The 23,263-nt window shown below is 35.2% G+C and overlaps 1 protein-coding gene and 1 non-coding gene across 11 annotated transcripts in view; both read left to right on the top strand.

The window, feature by feature from the left end:
* PRPF39 (pre-mRNA processing factor 39) overlaps positions 1-23,263 on the top strand; it is a 33,020-nt gene that overhangs the window by 8,522 nt on the left and 1,235 nt on the right. For 2 of the 10 annotated variants that reach the window (XM_071213947.1, XM_071213949.1), the window contains exons 2-14: positions 5,448-5,798; positions 6,237-6,362; positions 6,548-6,616; positions 6,720-6,882; positions 7,011-7,129; positions 11,543-11,710; positions 16,219-16,384; positions 16,872-16,979; positions 17,666-17,830; positions 18,145-18,271; positions 18,636-18,904; positions 19,665-19,849; positions 23,031-23,105. In XM_071213947.1, coding sequence (XP_071070048.1) covers positions 6,796-6,882; positions 7,011-7,129; positions 11,543-11,710; positions 16,219-16,384; positions 16,872-16,979; positions 17,666-17,830; positions 18,145-18,271; positions 18,636-18,904; positions 19,665-19,849; positions 23,031-23,105 — 1,469 coding nt within the window. In that variant the 5' untranslated portion in view covers positions 5,448-5,798; positions 6,237-6,362; positions 6,548-6,616; positions 6,720-6,795. Of the gene's footprint in view, positions 1-5,447; positions 5,799-6,236; positions 6,363-6,547; positions 6,883-7,010; positions 7,130-11,542; positions 11,711-16,218; positions 16,385-16,871; positions 16,980-17,665; positions 17,831-18,144; positions 18,272-18,635; positions 18,905-19,664; positions 19,850-23,030; positions 23,106-23,263 lie in introns of all 10 variants that reach the window. The other 8 variants (XM_071213948.1, XM_071213952.1, XM_058293466.2 and 5 more) reach the window with 6 other exon arrangements.
* Positions 18,974-19,059, top strand: LOC111759994 (small nucleolar RNA SNORD127). The gene has a single exon (XR_002793810.1). It is a non-coding gene; the product is annotated as a small nucleolar RNA SNORD127 (small nucleolar RNA).

Below are 23,263 nucleotides of genomic sequence, written 5' to 3'. Positions count from 1 at the left end.
CTTCATACCCTTCCACTCCCATAATACATACAAACCCTTTTCATTCTTATCAGTCTTTTCCTTTCTTTTGATCCTATCATAGTTTCTACTGTCTTGTCTTCTGTCAAATGTCTTCTCTTATTCCAAATAATTTTTTAAAGTCAAGACCAAGTTCTGTATTTCATGGAACTTTTCTAGATTGCTATCAATTGTAATTGATATCTCTGATCTTTTGACTTTATTTCATTTGAAATTTTAATACCTAAATACTGAGAGATACTGCTCTATAATTGTTTTGCATGTTTTTGATCTCTCTCCAATTAGCTAATAAACTCTTGGAGAGTGATGACCTTACTTTACACATATTCTTTATTCTTACAGGGAATGTTGTGTAGTGCTAAAATTTAGCAATTTTTGAAAAACGTTTTAATCCTCACCTAACCTCCTCCAACTTTCCTTTTTTCCTTATTTTTGTATATTTCCTAGATATACCTATAATAGCTAATTCTTTTGGTGGCATTTAGTCTCAAAAGGTCTCTTGATTTAATATTTTTTACTTTATTTATTTATCACCCCCCTCATTGTGCTCACTGTCTGCTCTGATCATCCGCTGTGTGCTAGCTGTGTCTGCTCGTCTTCTCTTTAAGAGACACCAGGAACCAAACCTGGGACCTTCCATGTGAGAGAGAGGTGGTCAACCACTTGGGCCACCTCAGTTCCCTGCTTTGTTGTGTGTCTCATTGTCTTTCCTCTTTGTGTCTCCTTGTTGCGTCATTTTTGTTGCGCCATCTTGCTGTCTTGTTCATTTTCTTCACGAGGCACCAGAAACTGAACCTGGAACCTCCTGTGTGGTAGGTGGGAGCTCAATTGCTTGGGCCACATCCACTTCCCAAATGATTTTATGTTTTAAATGTATCCTTTTTGGAAAAAAAAAATAGGTCCACATTATAATGAAAATGTCTTAAAATCTGGATTTGAATCTGTAAAGGTTGTTCCTCACCCCTAGAAAACTCTAAAACTACTAAGAAGATAAACTCACAAAAATATTTTGCAATGTGTCACAAAGGTTTGATGTTATTAATTCAAAGAGCTTGAACAAACCAATTAGGAAAAAAATGCAGAAGAAAGTATGGACAATGGATATGAAAAAGCATTTATCAAAAAACACAAAGATAATAAATATATGAAAGGATAGTCATTCTCCCTCATAGTTAAAGAAATGCAAATCAAAGAAAGTGGTGTCTGTGGTAGATTAAATCATGTCCCCTACATAGGCATGTTCAAGTGGTGTGGACTCATTTGTGAATAGGATCCTTGAGAACCCTATTTAGATCCAGATTGAATCAGGTCTTAATTCATGCAACTGGAGTTCTTATGAGCAAAGGAAATTCAGACACAGGAGAAACTAGAGGAGAGATCACCATGTGACAGGGAGAAATGCTTTTATAACCCAAGCAGCACCAAGGATTGCTGGCATGACAGCACCAGAATACTAAAGACTCCGGGAGAAGGCATGGTCTGTTGATACTTGGTGTTCAGTACTTCTAGACTCCAAACTATGAGCTAATAAATTCTTGTTTAAGCCAACCAGTGTGTGGTACTTGTCATAGCAGCCCTGGCAAACTAAGGCAGTAGGATTTATTTTTTAAAAATCAGATGAGCAGAAATTATACCTACTGTGGACAAGGGTGAGTGGATTAATGGACACTCAACATGCACTATTAGTGAGTAAACCAATTAGGAATTCATTTGGCTGCAAGTAATAGAAAACCTGTCTATTGACGATAGCGTAAAGAAATAGGAATTTATTTTTTCATGCAACAAGAAGCTGGCATTGTGTCAGCAGCTTGATGTCAGAGTCATTTAAATTTTTCTTTGCTAATCTTTGTTGACTGCTTTATTATCATAGGTTATTTCAGATATGTTTACATTCAAAGAAGGAAGAATCACACTTGTTATGACTGTCCCTCTTTATGAAAAAAAGCAAAAACTTTCCCAGAGCCTCTCAGGAGATTGCCTTTTCAGGCTCATGATCCCTAATCTGGGAAAAGGTTTATTGCTGCCCTGAACAAAATCAGTATTTATTAGCAAGGAGGATGAGGAGATGTTGTGGATAGCACCTAAAAGTGACTGCCACATGCAGTCACTATTGCAACTTTTCTAGAGTTAAATTGTCAATGTCTTCCCAATTTAATATATATTTGTCCTTTGATCCATCAGTTCTGGTGTCCAGAGTTTATACAGGAATAGATTTCTGTTCTTCAGAATTATTTAGAAAACTTGGTAGAAGTACAGCTCTTTCGGTCTGCCAGTAGACTTGGAATCAGTGGAGCTGGGGCCAAGGAAACTATTTAGTCAGCTTACCAGGTGACTCTTGTGTGGAGCTAGGTTTGAGAAGTTAGACTATAGTGAAACCCAAATATTTAAAGTAGGCATTAAATTGAAGGAAAAAAAAATTTAAGTAGGCAAACATCAACCATTGGTATGGCACAGCTGGCTTTTCTTAAGAAAAACAAAGCAACCTGTGTTTTCATTTCAGCTAAATAATTGCAGATAAGCCAGAATAAGAAAGCACTTATACCATCTGTATAGGTATCAACATTTTTATTATATTTTATTTGATGTAAATCCTTACAGATCTGTATGTGTATGTATTCATTGTATGTATGCCATCTTTCTATACCGACACATATATATATGCATATTTCCTTTTTAATGATTATTCCATTATGTAAATATGCCATTTATTTACAGTTACAATCCTCTTAATTGCCCTCCCTCCCAATTTTTGGCTATAATACAGTGTTGTAGCAAATGCTCTTGAATATGTCTCTGATTATTTCATAGTGTAAGATATAAGTAATTGGCATTTGATAGTACATTTTGCTTGACTGCCCTCCAGAAAGATATTCTTTTATTTGTCAATCTGATAACTTACTGTTTTGATTTGTATTTTTATTAATGAGGTACAATTCTTTCATATGTCTATTGATTGTTTGGATTTTTTCCTTGGAATTATTGTCTTTAAAGTCTTAATCATTTTTTAAATTAAAAATATTAAGTAGTGTATTCTGAAGTACTTTTAAGAGTAAATCAGTTTTATGCTCTGATTAGTTTTGAGAATAATTCCTCACTTTAAAAAAAAACATGTCTTATAATGTAATGATTGAGTTTCCATTTAATTTGTCAGTGTGTTTTAGTTTGCCAAGGGCTGCTGATGCAAAGTACCAGAAATGTGTTCGCTTTTATAAAGGGTGTTTATTTGGAGTAAATCTTACATTTCTAAGGCTGTGAAAAGTCCAACTCAAAGCACTATTAAGAAGTGCTTTCTCTCACCAAAGTCAGCTACTGTTGATCCTGGCATTGTTGCCACATGGTGAAGCAGGATGGCCACTGATCTCGGTGAAGGTTTCTGCCTTCCTTTCCAGAATCTGCCATCTCTTGGAGCTCAGCTTTGAGCAACCAGGCTAGGGCTTGTCTCTTTCTGGGCTACCTGTATCAGTCTTGGCTGTTCTGAGCGCTTCCCAAGTTCAGCTGTAAGCTGTCAGGCATATAGTAGGGCTGGTCACACCTTAAGCTGCTCTGTGGGCCCAGCCTCTTGGGGGATTTGTGTTTAAGCAGTCCTCTCTCATTGCAGGATCAAATATGCAGCACCCCCCCACCCCCCTTTTTTTCTCTGTCTCTGTGAGTCCGTTTTTATTAGACCAAGCAAGGGGGCAGGGACTCAACCCAAGTCATGCCTCACATACCTAGTACAATCAAAAGCCCTAAAGCAATCTTATCAAGTAATCTAATCAAAGCTGCCTCCACTGAATTTAATGTAACCAAAGAGAATCACATCCAGAGAAATAGATTAGTTTAAAACATAAAATTTCTCTTTTTGGGATTCATAAAATAATTTCAAACTGCCACACAGTGGGAAAGATGAAGACATGAAAATATATTGTTGACTATTGTATAGGATATAGGGATAATTCCTTATCTTACAGTTTTAAAAATGAGATGATTTGGGGAGTGGATGTGGCTCAGTGGTTGGGTGCTGGGCTTCCCACTTATGAGGTCCTGGGTTCAATCCCTAGCCCTGGTACCTCAAAAAAAAGAAAGATGATTTAATTTTAAATATTTTATGCAGTTGCTATTCATATGACAGATTTCTTAAATATTTTTTTGTAGGTACTGGGGTATGGGGGCTTGAACCCAGGACCTCTTAAGTGGAAAGCCAGGCACCCAATCACTGAACCACATTGGTTCCCCTGAGTTAGTTTTTTCCTTTGTTGCTTGTTGTTCTTTTGTTTTTAGGAGGCACCAGAACTGAATCTGCAACTTCCCATGTGGGAAGCAGTTGCTCAACCACTTGAGCCATATCCACTCCCCTAAATAGTTTTTGTTGTTGTTGTTTAGTGCCACACAGCACAGTGCAGAAGAGTGGAGCTACCCCCCTCACAGGTTAAGGAGTGAGCGCCCTGCGCCATGCCCTCGCCCTGCCTGGCAGCCCCTGGAGCCTGGCACTGCCAATGGGCAGGCAGCCCTGGCTAGGGCCAGGAGGGGAGGGACTGGCGGGTGTTGGGTGGGTGGGATGTTTGCGGTGCTAGTGCAGGAGCGCTTAGGGGCTACGTCCCGGGACCCGCAGTGCATGGGCTGATTGCCTGCAGCCTGAAATATGTTTTTAATAACATTTACTTTAGAAATCACTCTTTAATTTTTAAAAATTATGTATTTTATAAGATTGAGACCCAGATGCCTTGATTTAAAATATATTATAAAATAGAAATGTATTTCAACTCTTTCTAAAATTTTCTTTATCCTGAGCTAAATGATGAACTTCCTTCTGAAATGTTTATACCCATGACTAGAATTAATTTTGTTAGTTTTACTTAGTCTTGAGAACAGGTATGAAAGATACTACTATTTTCTAATGATTGATTGCAAACTAGCATTCAGTCATTGGATTTAAGTTTTTTAGCTAGCTAAGAAACATTGAAAATGGTTGCTTCTTTAGGGAGTAGGCACAGCAGTCCGCTTGTTTTATAGATGAAAGAACTTAATCCAGGGTTATTTAGTTTTTACTCAAACACCAGCAACAAAATGGCATTTTTTTAAAAAGGAATTTATACCTTCTAGAATTTCTTTTGTAATGTGACAACTAATAAACTGATTAGATTTATATGAAAGATAAGATTCAAATTAGTGTATTTTTAGTAGATAGATTTTATTTTTTTCTGGTACCAGGGCCAGGGATTGAACCTGGGAGCTAGTATGTGGGAAGTTGGTGCTCAATCACTGAGCTACATCAGCTTCCCCAAGTTGGTTTTCTCATTTATTTTATTTTTAGGAGGTACTGGGGATCGAACCCAGGACCTCATATGTGAGAACTCCGACTAATATGCTCCCCTAAATAGGGTTTTAAAAATGTTGATGTCAGATAATTTTACTAGCATTTGAAAGATGTTTGTTTTGTTTTTCTGCAGATAATTGTTTAACAGAAGACAAAATCAACAGCTATGCAAAATTCCCACATGGATGAGTACAGAAATTCCAGTAATGGCAGCACAGGCAACAGTTCAGAGGTAGCTGTAGAGCAGTCTGCTGATTTCGGTACGGAGATTATGAATGTTACAGAAATGGAACAGTCACCTGATGGCTCTCCCAATGTGAATGCCACCACAGAAGAAAATGAAATGGCAAATGCTGTGGACCTCCTGGTGACAGAAACTGAAACAAATTTCCCTCCAGAATATGAAAAATTTTGGAAAACTGTAGAAAATAATCCTCAGGATTTTACAGGCTGGGTATATTTGCTTCAGTATGTAGAACAGGAGGTTAGTAATTATTTAAATGGGATTAAAAGGAGAGAGAAATCTATCAGACTCGATCTTACTGTTTTTAAAGTGACCTCTTTTTATAACTTTTATATTAAGTTGAATATCATACATTTTTTTAGCTTCGAAAAGTAACTTTTATAGCATAAGTGCTCTGTGGAGAAATCCCTACTAGCAGATAGTCAAATGTTTTGCAAGCCTAATGTTTTGCAGTAATTGGGGTGTGTGTGTGTGTAAAATTATTGAAATAAAAAGTTACCTTGCTACTTGACAGAATTAGTTTCTTTTGAAGGATGAGATTGCATTTGCCGGTAAAAGTGCTGCTGTGTGTATGTTTTTTATGCCTGCGATTTATTTTGAGATAATATATTTGTAAGGAATTTTTTTTTGGCAAAAACTTAACAAGATATTTAAACATCTTGTTTTTATTTTTATCAGAATCATTTGATGGCTGCCAGGAAAGCATTTGACAAATTTTTCATACACTACCCATATTGCTATGGTTACTGGAAGAAGTATGCAGACCTTGAAAAGCGGCATGACAACATTAAACAATCAGATGAGGTATGTACATCACTGAATAAAGTTATCTTCATTAGGTACTGTAAGCCAAATAATAACAAAACAAAGACTTTTTTTTTTGGCTGGCAGTACCTACCATTTATGGTGAAACAATTTTATAGGGTATTTTATTTGCATTTGTCACTCTTGTGGCATTTGTAGCTAATATTTTCTCTCTTTGTTGGCAGGTGCGTTAAACCTCTACAGTTTGTCAAGCTTTGCAGTGCAAGCCTCTGTATTACACTGCAGCTTAACAAGTAGGGCAGGGCTTTTCTCTCACTTACATTTATTTCTCATTTTCCAAACAATATAGTTGGTTTGCTAGTCACATTTGCTACGTCTTATTGCATTTTTGGTCAGACGCTGTCATTGATGCTCTAATGGGTCTGTGCCCTATGGTCTGTAACCCAAAGCCTGCCCACACAACCCGGTCAGAATGCAGGGACTGCTGCGCTTTGAAGATCAAGACTCTGCACGTGGGGATCAGAACATTGCCATGTTCTATCCAACCTCCACCCAAATGGTAATGGTAGATTATTTAAACAAAATTCCAGTAATTAGTATTTCTAAGGTTCACCGGATAACACAGTGTTGCCTCTCTTTTAAGAAATAATTAAATATTTGAAGTACAGTTTGTTGTTTTCTTCTTAGGTTTATCGGCGGGGGCTTCAGGCAATACCTCTTAGTGTTGACCTTTGGATACATTATATAAACTTCTTAAAAGAAACACTGGAACCTGGTGATCCTGAGACAAACAGTACAATAAGAGGGTAGGTGAAACATAGATACTCAAATGTATTTTAAGATATAATTAAATAAAGTATTCTGGTATTGGTAATAGAACTAATAATAATTGCTAACCTAGAAGTTTAGTTTTATAACTTTTATTTTTTTAGTATTTTAAAAATTACATGTAATAAACATATGCATGAGTATTAAAGATGAAGATGTCCCCAGTCCCACTTCCCTCATGGTTAATGGCTTGGTGTGTGTCCTTTCAGAATTGCTGTGCATTAACATACACATATATTTAGATATGTGTTTGTATATTATGTGTATTGTTTTTGACTTCTTATTTAACAAAATGTTTTGGAATCTTTCCCTACCATATTTTTTTAACTACTGCAAGAAAATGTTTTTTGATATATCAAGGTGCTATATTTTGACCAAATCCTTATCACTATTGCATAGTTGCAAATTACTCTCTAAGTTATTATTTATGTAGTGCACGCTAGAAATGTAACTTCTGTCAAAAGGAATAAAAAGCCAAGTTTTAACACTAAGTTTTAGCAAATGTTCATGCAAATGGTGTCCATTTTAAACTCCTACAGTTATGAGAGTACTTATTTTCCTACAGCCATGCCAAATTTTTACCTTATAGTATCCCGGTGTTTTAATTTCCAAATTTCTAGAGTGTTCCTCCTGGTTGACCATCTTTTCATATTGCTTATGTGACATTCTTGAATTGCCTATTCATATCATTTGGTTTACTGTTGGATTTTCTTATTTAAGAATTTTTCTGTGTAATTTTTAAATTTTCATTTTTATCAGTTTATGAGCAGGTGTCATATTGGTGTTAAACTGCCTGTAAGAAAAAGCAGTTACCCAACCACTTTCTAAAGTTGACTTTCAAATATTTTTGCTATTTTCTCTTGTATTTTCAACCATATCTATAATAGTATCTCTATTCTGCTTTATCTTTATATATCACTTGCTGTGGGTATTATGTATTTATTAAGGTAGATGAGAATTTTTTACTTTTGGCCTGTCTTCTAACTCTTGCATTCTTTCAGTATAGCTGTAGGTTAGGTTTCATTAAATCCATTTCATTTTATTCTTTTTAATTATTTTTAATCTATAAATATTTTTTACAGCTGAGCTGGGTTGTGTAACAGTACTGTCTTTTTTTTTTTATAGCCTTTTCTTTTCCTGGAATTTATTGCTTGCTATACCTTCCTATCCCTCCATTTCGTACCATTTGCCTAGTTTCTTTGAACATTTAAGTCTCTATGCATTCTCCATCAGCTTTGTAAAAGAATTTAAATACAGCTTTCCACATAATCAGACATGTCAGATTTTTGTTTTGTTTTGTTTTTTACACGTCCCTCTTAGAGATGCCCCTCCAGGAACCCTCTCTCCTGTAATCGGGATGACTGCCCTCTTCTGGTTCTGCTGTACAGCAGTTCTCTTGGAATTTCTCATTATCATGATTCTAGAAGATCTCTTTATGTCCCTCGAGGGTTTCATACCTTGTGTATTACAGTTTATTAGATCTCATTTCTTTCTTGGTCCATGCCTATCCTTTTAGAGGAGTATATCCCAGAACTTTCTTGATAAAAGATGCTTGGATGAAAAAAAAAATAGACTTTGTATGTCTGAAACTTTCCCAAAGTATGGTCTAACTGGGTATGGAGGTTCCCCTACCCCATACCTTGTGAAGTTTTATTGAGATATATTCACATGCCATACAGTCTATTGAGAGTGTACAGTCAATGGCTGGGTATAGAATTTGGGATTGAAAATAATTTTTCCTTTAGAGCTTTTAAGGCATCTCTCCATTCTTTGCTAGTTTTTAGTGTTGCTGTTGAGATGTCTGATACCATTCTTCTTCCTGATTCTGTTCAAATGGTCTTATTTTCCTCTACGGTAAGCTTTTAGGATGTTCTCTTTATTGCTGGTATAAATGCAGTTTTATGATGATGTACTTTGGTGTGTGTGTTTTTCTCTTCCATTGTGCTTACTTAGTGGACCTTTTTACTCTGGGGTGGTCTTGTCCTTCTGTTCTTAGAAATGTTATGATGATGGATATCCTTTTTTTTAATACGTCTCTTTTCTCAGTTGTCTTTAATAGTTGGCTATCAGAAATCCTGTTTTAATAGTTTGATTTTCTTACCACGGCCTTCCTGTTTTTCATCTCTTCAAGTTTTTGAAATAATTCCTTCACCATTGTATTGGATATTTTATTATCTGGTATTGGGTTTTAATAGCCAAGAACCTTTCTTATTCTCTGAATATTCCTTTTTTAAATAGCCTTCTATTCTTGTTTCATGGGTGCAATATCTTTTTCTTCTTTCTTTGAGATTATTAATGATAGTTTTCTCTGTTCCTAGCACTTTGTTTCCTCTGAAAATTTTTGTTTGCTAGTTTTCATCTCTGACATGTCTCATCTCTGGATTTCTGTTCATATTAAAGATAAGATATTAAAAAGCTGAGTGGAAGCTCTGTTTTTTTATATGGAGCATTATCAGCTGGCCCAGAGGACTTTACTGTAGGAAGTCCTGTCAGGTTTTTTGGGGGGAGGTCCCATGATGGTGTCCTTGTTTCTTTTCCCTAAGCCAAGAAGTTTCTTCATAGAAGGGTCATCTGATCTGCCTATAAACCTAGTTTCTGAAGTCCCTTGCACCTTTCCCACCCCCATTTTCTATTCCTGGTACATTAATTTCCTGAGTCACATTGGGGTTCTGCAGGGACAGTAATGTCTATTCTACTCTTTTGAAAACATCACACACCCACACATACACGTGTGCACACGCTTGCTTTGAATTCTTTATGTGTTAAACATTTTTTTAGGTTTTGGTGTGTCGTCTTTGTTTAGATTTTTAAAAATCCTTAATGTGGATCAATTTTCAAATTTTTATTGACTTAACAGTTTTGTACCTTAGGCCTGTCTCATGAAATGTACACAAATCCTGTGTTCTAGTTTTTTAATAGCTTTTTAAAAAAGTCATTCATCTTTCTGGCATTTAATTTGAATCTCTTGTGAGATAATTACCTTTTATTCTCTTCCATTGATTGAAGAGTCCTGCTCTTTGGCATTGATTTAAATGCCCCCTTTATTGTATACTAAATTTTTACTTACACATTGATCCATTTTGTTTTCTTTGATACTGTTCTGTTGATCATTTTTTCTGTTACTAAGCCAGTGCCACTTTTAATTACTATAGCTTCCTAGTTTCTTTTGATATCTTGTAAGCAAATGACTGTTGCATTGTCCCTTTACAAAAATATTCTTTGCATTTTTTTGCCAGTCTAATACTAGAATTTATGTTTCCTGTTTTATTTGAAATTATTAGAGCTTTTAAACTGTTTGAATCCCTTTTGATTTTAAGATAGTTATTTTGAAACACATTTCTAAAAGTTTTAAAATCATTATCCTGTTGGCATATTGAATCCAGTGATTAAAATTGCTTACAGAAATCTTCTGAAATAAGTTAGGTATTTTAAAATTCCTATTTTTGTTATAAACTTTAATTATGGAATTTTAGAATCAGGAAGAACTTTTGAGAGTTCTTAAATACAAGTATAATTCTCATTACCTTACAAGGTTACTATATTCTTTATTGGATAATTTTTATTGCTAAAAAGTTATTCCTTAAGCCGAGATAAAATTTGCCTTTCTGTAAATTCTTTTTATTTTTTAAGATTTATTTTTTATTTATTTCTCTCCCCTCCCCCACCCATTGCCTGCTTTCCGTATCCATTTGATGTGTGTTCTTCTGTGTCTGCTTACATTCTTGTCAGTGGCACTGGGAATCTATGTCTCTTTTTGTTGTGTCATCTTGCTGCGTCAGTTCTCTGTGTGTGTGGTGCCACTCTGGGCAGGCTGTGCTTTTTTCGCATGGGGCGGCTCTCCTTGTGGGGCACACTCCTTGCGTGTGGGGCTCCCCTACACGGGGGACACCCCTGCCTGGCACACAGCACTCCTTGCGTATATCAGCACTGTGCGTGGGCCAGCTCACCACACAGGTTAGGAGGCCCTGGGTTTGAACCCTGGACCTCCCATATGGTAAGTGGACGCTCTATCAGTTGAGCCAAATCCACTTCCCTCTGTAAATTCTTAATTGTTTTAATTCTCTCTTGTGCTTTAAATAAACCTATTCAACAAACATTTCAAGTTTCACAAATACTGAAGATTCCACTGTGACTTCTTCTATCTTTGCCATATGTACATTTTCCATTGTAACTTATGTAATATAAAATTAGATAAAAAATACATTTAGATTTTATTTCCTTTGTTTTTTCACTTTTTTTTCACACCTTATTCTTTTTTCCTTTTAATCCATATTTGCATGGGAGGCAGTTGAAAGTAATTTTAATTTAGCCGAACTTCTATAATTTAGAAATACTGTTTTAAAAGTGATTTTATCTTGGAAAGGTAACTTAAGAGTAATTTAATTTTGCAGAACTTTTGAGCATGCCGTTCTAGCTGCAGGAACAGATTTCCGATCTGACAGGCTGTGGGAAATGTACATAAACTGGGAAAATGAACAGGGAAACCTAAGAGAAGTTACAGCTATATATGATCGTATTCTTGGTATTCCAACACAACTATATAGTCATCATTTTCAGAGGTACGTAGAAAAATAATTTTAAAAAAATCTTTGTTTACTCGGATAATTAATTCCTCATATTGAGGATTATAAATCTTTTGAAATATTATGTAAGATTCTATTAGGTGGGTACAAAAATTACAAATTGTAATTCTTGCTTGACAATCACAATTTATTACTTTTAAAATTTGACAGTGTTCTTTATACCCTGTGAACCATTCATGAATTTTACTGTTTTAGATGGCCAGCTCTCCTTAGTCTTAGGTCAGGAAATATAGGAATCTTGTCTTTTATGTCAGGTATTTCAGAGTGGCAAAGAAATGAGAAAATAGAGTCTAGTTTTATCTTTATGCTGCTAAATTAACACAGTGTCTGGGACATAGTACATTCATATTTAGAATTTAATGATTTATTAAATATACATTCTTGGGATTCATATATCACATTATAACCAAAACAGAAAAGAATATATTTTATTTAAGTCCTATATTCAGACGATCCAGACAATCATTTCTTTTTAATGAGTACTGTTAATTCTGTGTGTTATAATTTCTGAGTTCTATTGTCTGTTTATACTCAAAGTACTTCATTGATATGGACTCATGAAGTCTTTATGAACAAGAAAGTATGAGGAATGTATAGATAAGTCTTTGCTTTTATTAACTGCCATACTTTTTATACTTTTGTCATCATTTTTAAAAGTAATAGTGTGTTTAAATCCTGTAAACTAAGGTACTTCTTAAGTAAGTGATTGTCTAAACTTTTCTTTAATACAAAATGTAGAGGATTTTGCAAGGCATTTGTGAAAGTATTCTGGATCTGTTTTCCGGAGATGAAAGTTGCGACTATACTCTCTGGTTTTGATTAAATAGACAAGGTAGGAACGTTTCCAGGGGTTTATGACCTACACAAACACTTCCTGAAATCCTTTATTAGCACAAGGATTGACATATAGAGTCGTTTGATGAATATTTGTTGAACAAATGAATACAAAGGTAATTAAAAGCCTTATGAGCTGAAATATGTTTTTCATAAATCAAAAAATTCTTAAAGTTTTATGATTCCAAGAACTTACCTATGGCAAGAAAAAAATATATGGCTGGCAGGCACTTAGTGTTTGCTACTATGTTCTGGGTGCTTTATAATGCACTTAAACCTCATACTACTTTATGGAAGTGGGGACTGTGAAGGACAGAAATTTTTAGAAAATGACAATATTAGTAAGTGGTTGGAAGTTGATATTGAAACCTAGACAGTGTGGTCCCAGAGTTCTTGGTATATTCCCCTCCGAATGAGTATCCCACTAGGCTTTTAAAATGATAATGATAAGTGGGATTGCATTACACATACTGCTCTTTTTTCCCACTTAACATTGAGATCCACTTTCCTTATCAATTTATAGCAAATTCTCAAGTAGTGTTTGTGTAAATAAGTCAGAGTTTGTAACTGCTTTGAGATTGAGAATCACTCAAATGTTTTCTTTTGCCCAACATACTGTCCTTACTTAAAATAATTTATTTAGTACTTGCAGTGGTCTAGTTTATGTCATTTAGGTTGTAGGGATTAAAACCATAAAAGCTACGTATGAATGGATTTGCCCTCAAGTTGCTCAAAAGTGTACAGGGAAAGGCATGTGTTAAAAAATAAAAGTAATTCTGAGTGTGATATAATAGAAATATTTCTGTAGTGTAGGCTTGTATATTGGATATACACTGAATATTATTTCTAAACTCCTCCTTAGCTAGCATGAGGACTTTGTGGTCTGGTATAACTTCAGGTCTAGCCTTGCTGGTTCCTAAGCTCTAGACATACCCAAATACTGGTAATTTCCCAAAGGGCCATGTTGTTTTATACTTTTATGACTAATACTTGTCCAATTTCCACTTTGAGAAACTTTCTCTAGCTACCTAAGTCGAGTTATCTGTTCTGTCAGTGTGACATCACTGTACCTTATTTATTTACATTTATCTTAGTACTAATAACTGTGTGTGTGTGTGTGTGTGTGTGTGTATGTGTGTGTGTGTTTGAGGTACTGGGGCTGGGAATTGAACCCTGGACCCCATCTGTGGGAAGCTGGCACTCAGCCACTTGAGCCACTTCCACTCCCCAACAGTTTTAAATTTATGTCTCCTCTCCTCTTGATGTGTGTCAGTTTCTCACGCTTAATCCTTTGTGTCCTATAACATAGTTAGGAATAAGTCCCAACACAGACACTAGGCCAGTCTTTATTGAATAAGCATTTGCTTATAGTAAAATAAATTCATGAAAAATAACTGCTTAAATGCACATTTTATCACTATTTTAAAAGAAGTTTCTATATAATGTAGCAATTTAGTTACAGTGTTTCAATTTTATCTTATTTCAAGCTTCTTATCATATATCCTGATGACAATTTTGAGTTTTAATATCTGAATATAAAATCAGTTCATTTTTATACTACACATTGGAGAGTTGTTTCCTTGTTTTTTTTTTGTATACATTTGTGAAAGTCTTAATTCATTTGTAAATGAGAAGGAATTTCTTAGAGGAATCAATAACCTAAATCAATTGTAAGAAACTTGGAAAAAAATTCCATAATGTTGGAGAATATGGTACATGTGAGACCATGTCTAATAATTAGGTTGAAGATGTAGGCTTGGGTCAGAATAAAGAACACTTTAAGGAGATTCAGTTTTAGCCTGAATGCGGGATAGAAAGCTTTGGAAGTAATTTTAGCAAGAAAGGAATATGCTTGTGTTAACTATTTTGTTTTTATTTTTGCTTCTTAAAACACTTCTCATTGTGTTGGGTTGGATTTGGGAGCTCTGAGACTACAGGCTGAAAGACCAGTTTATGTTTATCTGGGTGAGAAGTGAGGAGGGCATGAAGTTGAATTTAGAAGGTAGAAGCAATAGGACCTGTTAATCCTGTAGAATAAAAGAAATAAGCTACGTGGAAAGGACTGGAAAACTTAGTAGTCACCAGTACCATTAATCAAGATTAAGAAATGCTGAGGGTATTCATTAGTAGATGAAGATGATACACTTGGTTTGAGAGATATTGCATAAAAGGTTCCTATAATACATCCAGATTGAGATGTTGATTAAAATTTATGTTGATCTAAATTGGCATGTGTGGATAAAATATTTTTTTCAAAACTTTTTGCTTAAAACTAAGCAGAATGTTGACAATTGGATATACATTTGGAATTTAGAAGAAAGGTTTGGGCTTGAGTTACAGTTTTGGGAGTCATAACAGTATGGGTATTATTTCAAGTTGTTAGTATTGATGAGATTCGCCAGAAAGTTAAATAAAAATAGACTGAAATGGAGAGTGGAATCTTTAGGACTACTAGTATTTTGGGGCAGGTAGGAACGGGGAGCCCTCAAAGGAGATTGAAGAACATGTAGAGGCTTTGGACATCAGGCAAAAAAGTAGTAACTCAAAATCCAAGAGAGGAAGGTTCTAAAAGTAAGGTGTGGTTAACAACATTTATTGAAAACGTTATTAGGATGGAGGCTATGCTATGAAACAAGTATCCATTTAATTTTGTATATGAGTTGTTATGAAACAAATGTTCGTTTATTTTTGCATATGAGTTAATTAGTAACCTTAATTAGGGCAATTTCAGCAGAGTAGTGGGCACAGACTGCATGGATTGAAGAGTTTGGAGGTAGGGAGGGAACAGCAAATATTTGTTGATTATGTATAAGTGCCAGGTACTTTATATAGAGTAACACTGAATTTTACAGTAGCTTTTGCAAAGTAAGTTTTTATTAAAAAAAATTTTTTTTTTTAAAGATACACAGATCACAAAAAATGTTACATTAAAAAATGTAAGAGGTTTCCATATACCCCACCCCCCACCCCCCCACTCCTCCCACATCAACATCTGCTTTGATTATTGTGGCACATTCATTGCATTTAGTGAAAACATTTTGGATCACTGCTGCACTGCCAGGATTATAGTTTACATTGTAGTTCACACTCTCCCCCAGTTCATTCAGTGTAGGTTATGGCAGGATATATAATGTCCAGCATCTGTCCCTGCAGTATCATTTAGGACAACTCCCAAGTCTTGAAAATGCCCCCACATCACATTTCTTCTTCCCTCTCCCTGCCCTCAGCAACTACCATGGCTGCTGTCTCTGCATCAGTGATATTGTTTCTTCCATTGATAGAGTCACAACAGTTCTATAGTAGAATACCAGTAAGTCCTCTCTAATCCATATTTTATTCCTCCATGCTGTTATTGTCCCCATTTTATAGATCAGGAAGCTAAGATTTAGAAAAAGGAGAACCTTGCTTTAAGTCACATAGTTAACAACTGACAGAACTGGAATTTGACTTTGTCTCCTTGCCTTCTCCATTCACTGCAAAGGCAGGAAGGAAATAAAGATGTGTGTAGACTGTTCTAAGTGGTAGGCTTTTACTATAAAAAGGAAGGAGAAGGGTGTAGTTTTGTTTTAATCAGACCTTCGAAAGAATAATGTGTAGTAGGGATCTAAAAGTATTCAAATTTTTGAAGTATTTTTCTTGTCTTCCTTTAGATTTAAAGAACATGTACAGAATAATTTACCTAGAGATCTTTTAACTGGTGAGCATTTTATCCAGCTTCGAAGAGAATTAGCTTCTGTAAACGGACACAGTGGTGATGATGGTCCTCCTGGTGATGATCTACCATCAGGAATTGAAGATATAACTGATCCAGCAAAGGTAACTAGACTTATCCAAAAGTCCTTCAGTGCATAAGAAACTAGACCTTTATTCCTTGACTTCATGTGTAGTATAGTTTTAGATTAAGGCTGGTTCTTTGTCCATTGACTTGTACCTCCTTTAAAGTTAAATTTCTGATTAAGACAAGTAGGTACTTTTTAGTTGCTATAGATGAAATATAGATTTATAGTAGAGCATTTAATTTACTAGTGTTTACTAGTAAATAACTGGAAATAACTTAGTCTAGAAGGAATATTTTACCTAGGTTTTGATCTACTAATCCTGTTTAAAATAACAGATGAGGAAGTAGCTTATCACAAATTTGTTTACAAATCTAATGTTAATTGTAAATTATACATAATTTTTTAAGAACTACCACTGTTCTAAGATAAAAGTTTCTGTGGATAATACTTAAATGGTAAACACAAGTGATATTGGAAATTTTCAGTATGTAACTTCTAATTTAAATTTTTCTTTTCCTCTTAAGCTAATTACTGAAATAGAAAACATGAGACATAGAATCATTGAAATTCATCAAGAAATGTTTAATTATAATGAGCATGAAGTTAGTAAAAGATGGACATTTGAAGAAGGTGTAAGTTTTGTTTTGTAATAATCTTCAGAATAATAAGATAGGAATAGAATTTTTTTCAGCTTTGATAGTCATGTTTTTGTTACTTCTCTATTTTAGCTTATTTAAATAACTTACGACGTTCCATTTATTGCTACCATTATCAAGTTTCCATGGCCTATTTTAGAATCATGTTGAATTGAGACTTACTTGATTTGCAGTTATATGCTTGAGTTCAACTGTTTAATTATAATTATTTAAATTTTATCACCTTCTTTGAGTTATACTTTACATTAAATAAAATGCATCCTTTTTAAGTGTATGGCAAAATGAGTGTTAGCAAGATATAGATCATTTCAGTCACCCCAAAAAGTTCCCTTGCCTCTTTCTAGTCATTTACTCTTAACTTCACCCCTGGTTGTAAGGCAGTTATTAATCTGCTTTCTGTGACTGTATTTCAATTTTTAAATATTCAAAAAGAAATAAATTTGCCTGAAAATTAAAAAATTGTGTAATTAAAATGACTGAAAATATGGAAAACAAATTCCATTGCAGTGATTCATAAAGTCTAAGTAATTTAAGACATGTGACTTTAAAATATTGTGATCTTTTAAAATTTCTGATTAGTTACATTTATATTTTAAATGACATTATTCATGCATATTTGATTGTTGGTATTGGTTTACTTTCATTGTCATGTCATATTATAGATTAAGAGACCTTATTTTCATGTGAAGCCATTGGAAAAGGCACAGCTGAAAAACTGGAAAGAATACTTAGAATTTGAAATAGAAAATGGGACTCATGAACGAGTTGTGGTTCTCTTTGAAAGATGTGTGATATCATGTGCTCTCTATGAGGAATTTTGGATTAAGGTAAGAAAATTATATGCTCTTAAACTTGACTATATTATAAACATTGATCTAGTGACTAACCTTTTTTGTACTTCTGTTGAATGTTGTTCATATAACTATATCTGTTGCATTAGGAGATGGTCTGCTTGCAACCAGATTTGACTGCTGCATATGCCAACCTCGTTGCCTCTCTTCGTCCTTCCTTACAGAAACTAGTCTAGTGGTTCAATAAAGGTGCTGAATGGGTTTAAAAATAGAATTTTATCGTTCTGTCACATATTTAATGGCTTGCTCAACTGTAAATTATTCAGTATTTTCTCTGTTTCTATATGTAGTATGCCAAGTACATGGAAAACCACAGTATTGAAGGAGTGAGGCATGTTTTCAGCAGAGCTTGCACTATTCATCTCCCAAAGAAACCCATGGTGCATATGCTTTGGGCAGCTTTTGAGGAACAGCAGGGTAAGAATAAGGAAACTCAGTTGGTATTTTGGGGATTTTAAGTTACTTTGGGGTAAATATACAGGGAATGAATTAAAGAGGGATGGTGTAAAGCTGAGTTGGCAAATTTTGTCTATAAATGGTTAGATAGTAAATATTTTAAGCTTTTCTGGCCATACGGTCTATCTGTAACTACTCTGCCAATGAAGCACAAAAGCAGCCACAGACAATACATAAGCAAATGAACATGACTGATTGCAGTTATTTACAAAAATAGGTGTGGAAGGTTGGATTTAGCCCATGGGCTCTCATTTGCCAAAACTTGGTGTAAACAATATTTCAGAAGTTTACAACAAAAGCATAAACATTTTATAACTATTTCTAGGTAATATTAACGAAGCCAGGAATATCTTGAGAACATTTGAAGAATGTGTTCTAGGATTGGCAATGGTTCGTTTGCGAAGAGTAAGTTTAGAACGACGGCATGGAAATATGGAAGAAGCTGAACAGTTGCTTCAGGATGCCATTAAAAATGCCAAATCAAATAATGAGTCTTCGTTTTATGCCATCAAACTAGCCCGACATCTTTTCAAAATACAAAAAAACCTTCCTAAGTCAAGAAAGGTGCTTTTGGAAGCAGTTGAAAGAGACAAAGTATGTATTTTTTCTTTATATTTTAAGAATGTATTCCGTAACAAAACCATGGTAAAAATTTTTTTCACATGGCAACTGTGATGACAGATTTGGTCTTTATGTAATATATTTTATTACTAAATGAAGACAACAGTCCCTCTAAACTGATGTTGCCATTCATTTTTTTCTTTTTTCTTTGAATTACTATGAATTAAATGGATAAAAAGTGTAGAGATTGTGATGCTTTCTATTTTTACGACCTTTAGAAATCTTGCAACACATTTCCCAATTATTATATAGCATAGAGGACCTTGGAGAACATTTTATAAGCAAAATGATGGAAGTTCCCAGCATTGTAGGAAATGTAGCATTGAGAATATTCTCCGTTTCCTAAATATTTCCTTTTATTGATAAAAGACAGTGTATAGGAAACTTCTTCTTTCTTAGGTTTTTAGTGACTGCCAGATGTGTTTAAAACAGATATAAATAACAGTTTGCTTCTAGCTGCAGTTTAAAATACTTATAGTTGGAAAGATTTAATTATTGAAAACAATAGGAATTATCTTTTTATGTTTTATTTGTAATTGTTATGGTAGGTCAAGTCATATTAAACCCAGGATAGGATACAATGTGATATGTTTTTCACCCAAATATTAGCAAATTGTCTTTAATATAATACAGTTGTCAGTATTGAATTTTTCAAATTGAGACATAAGGTATTTTAAATATCTATGTTCTAATCAAAGTATTTTAGAAATATTGATAACTGCTTTTTACACAGGAGAACACAAAGTTATACCTCAATTTACTTGAAATGGAATATAGTGGTGACCTCAAACAAAATGAAGAAAACATCCTGAATTGTTTTGACAAAGCTATACATGGTTCATTGCCTATTAAGATGAGAATTACATTTTCTCAGAGAAAAGTGGAGTTTCTTGAAGATTTTGGTTCAGATGTGAATAAGTAAGATCTTAATTATATTATCTATTTGAATGGCAAATGAGTTAGCATTGATATTTTTGGTTTGGAATTTTCCTAGTAAAAATAAGTACATTGTTAAACTAAAAAACATTTGCCTAGATTACGTATTGCTCAGATATATGTGGAAGTAAATTCAGTTTTGTAAATGTCTATGTACTTGAATAGGAAAAGGGTGTGGTTTGTCTTTCCTTTAAAACATGGTAACTTAGGGAAGGGGACTTGGCCCAATGGATAGGGCATCTGCCTATCACATGCGAGGTCCGCGGTTCAAACCCTGGGCCTCCTTGACCCACGTGGAGCTGGCCCACGCCCAGTGCTGGTGCACACAAGGAGTGCCGTGCCATGTAGGGGTGTCCCCCGCATAGGGGAGCCCCATGTGCAAGGAGTGTGCCCCATAAGGAGAGCTGTCCAGTGAGAAAGAAAATGCAGCCTGCCCCAAGAATGGCGCCACACACACGGAGAGCTGACACAAGATGATGATGCAGCAAAGAGACACAGATTCCCGGTGCCTCTGATAAGGGTAGAAGCGGTCACAGAAAAACACACAGCTAATGGACACAGAGCGGGGGGGAATAAAACAAAACATGGTAACTTAAACGAAGAGCGTTTTAAGAGAAGGCAAAAAACGGCAATCCAGTGAAAAGGGAAGTAGGTTAAGTACTGAGTCTTGAAACATATAAACATTTAGTAAGTAGACCAAGAAGGGTGTGCATGGGAATGTGGAATAGGAATCCCGTCTTACCTGATATTGGAGAAAACAATGGATGTCTTTCTAAAGATCATGCCTAATGGCCTCAATTTCTGCATTTAAAAGGCTGAAAGTTGAGTGGTAGAAGGGTTTCCTAGGGGACTTGGGAAAAGTTTTAAGATTTAAATTGCTAGAATATCTACAGAAGAGTAGAAACATTCCTCAGAACATTTCTGCATGCTTTTAGGCATGTGGTTTCTTTACTCTTATTTAGAATAATTTCCATCAAAACACCTGTTGATAAACTGAGAAGTGTGTGTGTCTGTGTTGTATTTGATGGCTGTGTAAAATTCTAGTTAAACTATTATAGCTAGTATTTATTGATTGCTTGGCATCATGTTATATTTTATGTGAGTTACCTAATGTAATTTTCATCAGTCTTATGAGGAGTAATGGGTGGTTCTTTTCACAGATGAGGAAGGAGAAGCTTAGGTTAGGCATGTTTCCCAAGGTCACTTAGTTATACATTGTGGGGCTGGGATTAAGACCTACTTCAACATCCATTCTCTTAACTATTTTATGTACTGTACATTGAGCACTGAGGGTCTACAAAAGAAATGAGATATGTGATTCTGGCTTTTAGTCTAGTTGGATGATGATGATAATCAAAGGATATAGATAAATGTATGAAGTAGCATTTAACTATAAGGAAGGCTGTGATCGCTATGAATCAGAATGGGTTTGTCATGTTTCAGAGAAAGTGGGGCTTCATTTAATTACTGCTGGATTCTGATAAGCTGAGGAGAGGATAGAGTGGTTGATGTAAGTGCATATAAAAGTAACATCTGCTTGATTGGAAAGTTTTCTGAAGTAGTGAACGTGTGATGTCTTTTGCTTGTGCTGTGCTTTGAAAGCTAGACTCCATGTTTACAGTTTATGCAGTAGGCAGTGGACAGGAGGGAGATACTGGAGTGTTTTGATCAGTGAGATTAAAATAACATATCATTTTAACTTGGCAATATTCAGACTGAATTGGAGGGACCAACACAAAGATGCCATTTAGGCATCTGCATTTATAGATATGAAGGGCCTGAATATGAGGAGCCAGATTGTTGTGCTTGAAATTTAAAAAGGTCACGGTATGAAAGAAATGAATTGAAAACTTAGATGTGAATTGGTAAGAATTAACTTTGGAGTCAGAAATATGGGCTTACATATTAGCTCTGATACTTTGGTAAATTAAGTTTTCAAGTTTTGAAGACTGAATTCACAAAGTTGTAGGGTTCAAGAGATTATTAGTCTATCAGAAGTGCCTAATGCATAGCATTCAAACAGGTTGTGTTAATAAAATAATTTATAGCCCTTTGAACTTTTCAGGAGTAATGGTACTGGTTATTATTAAATAATTAAGTATATTTTTATGCATACTGCTCAGTGAAGTAAGTTGTATGTATATATAAAGTATCACCCTCATTTCTACAGAAATTTTAATTTTCTGTGTCCAGGTTTATGATTACTTAAAAAAAAAAAGCCCTCCTTTGTTTTTCTAAAAGAGGGAAACAAAATCATGATTTTAAACTCACTTTTTGGCTTTGGTTGACAACTGTTTTTTGAAGTCCCAAGTTCTTTTTATTTATTTATTTGTTTGTTTATTTATGCCCCCCCCCCCCCCCGCCCTGGTTGTCTGTTCTCTGTGTCTGTTTGCTTCCTCTTGTTTCTTTGTCCGCTTCTGTTGTTGTCAGCGGCACAGGAATCTGTGTCTCTCTCTGTTGCGTCATCTTGTTGTGTCAGCTCTCTGTATGGGTGGCGCCATTCTTAGGCAGGCTACACTTTTTCGCGCTGGGAGGCTCTCCTTACAGGGCGCACTCCTTGCGCTTGGGGCTCCGCTACGCGGGGAACACCCCTGTGGGGCACGGCACTCCTTGCACACATCAGCACTGGGTATGGGCCAGCTGCACACAGGTCAAGGAGGCCCGGGGGTTTGAACCGCGGACCTCTCATGTGGTAGACAGATGCCCTAACCACTGGGCCAAGTCCACCGCCCAGAATTTATTTTTTAAGTTATTCATTTAGCTCTTGGTTAACAACCCTGCAGCTTTAGCTATCATAGTACAGAGAACAGGTCTTTTCCAATAGCCCAGTCAGAAAATTCTGGAACTCACTAATGGTTTTAGTCATATGCTCATCTCTGAACTAATCATTCCTCAGGGGTATATAGTATTCCTTAATGTCCATTTGAACTGTGTGGACAGAGCATGGGAGGTTGGTTTCCCAAAGAAAATAAATTTTAAAAAAAGGTGGTTGGGGCAGGATTGCCAACTTGGCTTATTTTAAAAAAAACAAAACCAAAAAAACCAATGCACGTTCACTGAAACATTCGTTTTGTTTCCCCAGGTGGAAATAACATAAAAGCTTTAAAAACAAAAGTTTGGCTTTTGTATGGTCTAGAAGATTTTTTTTCTTTTTCCTTTTCAGGCTTCTGAATGCTTACGATGAACATCAGACACTCCTCAAAGAACAGGATTCTTTAAAAAGGAAAGCAGAAAATGGGTATGCAATTTCTTGATGAATCAGGAAGGGATGCTTAAAAGAAAACATTTCATTGAGGAATGCCTTTAAAGACAAATATTTTTAAACGTTACCTTTAATTTACATACTTTCCCCCCATGATTTGAAGGAGGAATAGTGGCTTTTATAAAAAACAAGTT

This window comes from Dasypus novemcinctus, chromosome 3 (genome assembly GCF_030445035.2).
Source record: "Dasypus novemcinctus isolate mDasNov1 chromosome 3, mDasNov1.1.hap2, whole genome shotgun sequence".
In the NCBI taxonomy this organism is placed as follows: Eukaryota; Metazoa; Chordata; class Mammalia; order Cingulata; family Dasypodidae; genus Dasypus; species Dasypus novemcinctus.
The sequence above is the reverse complement of the archived record's forward strand: the minus strand, read 5'-3'. Positions and strand labels throughout refer to the sequence as shown.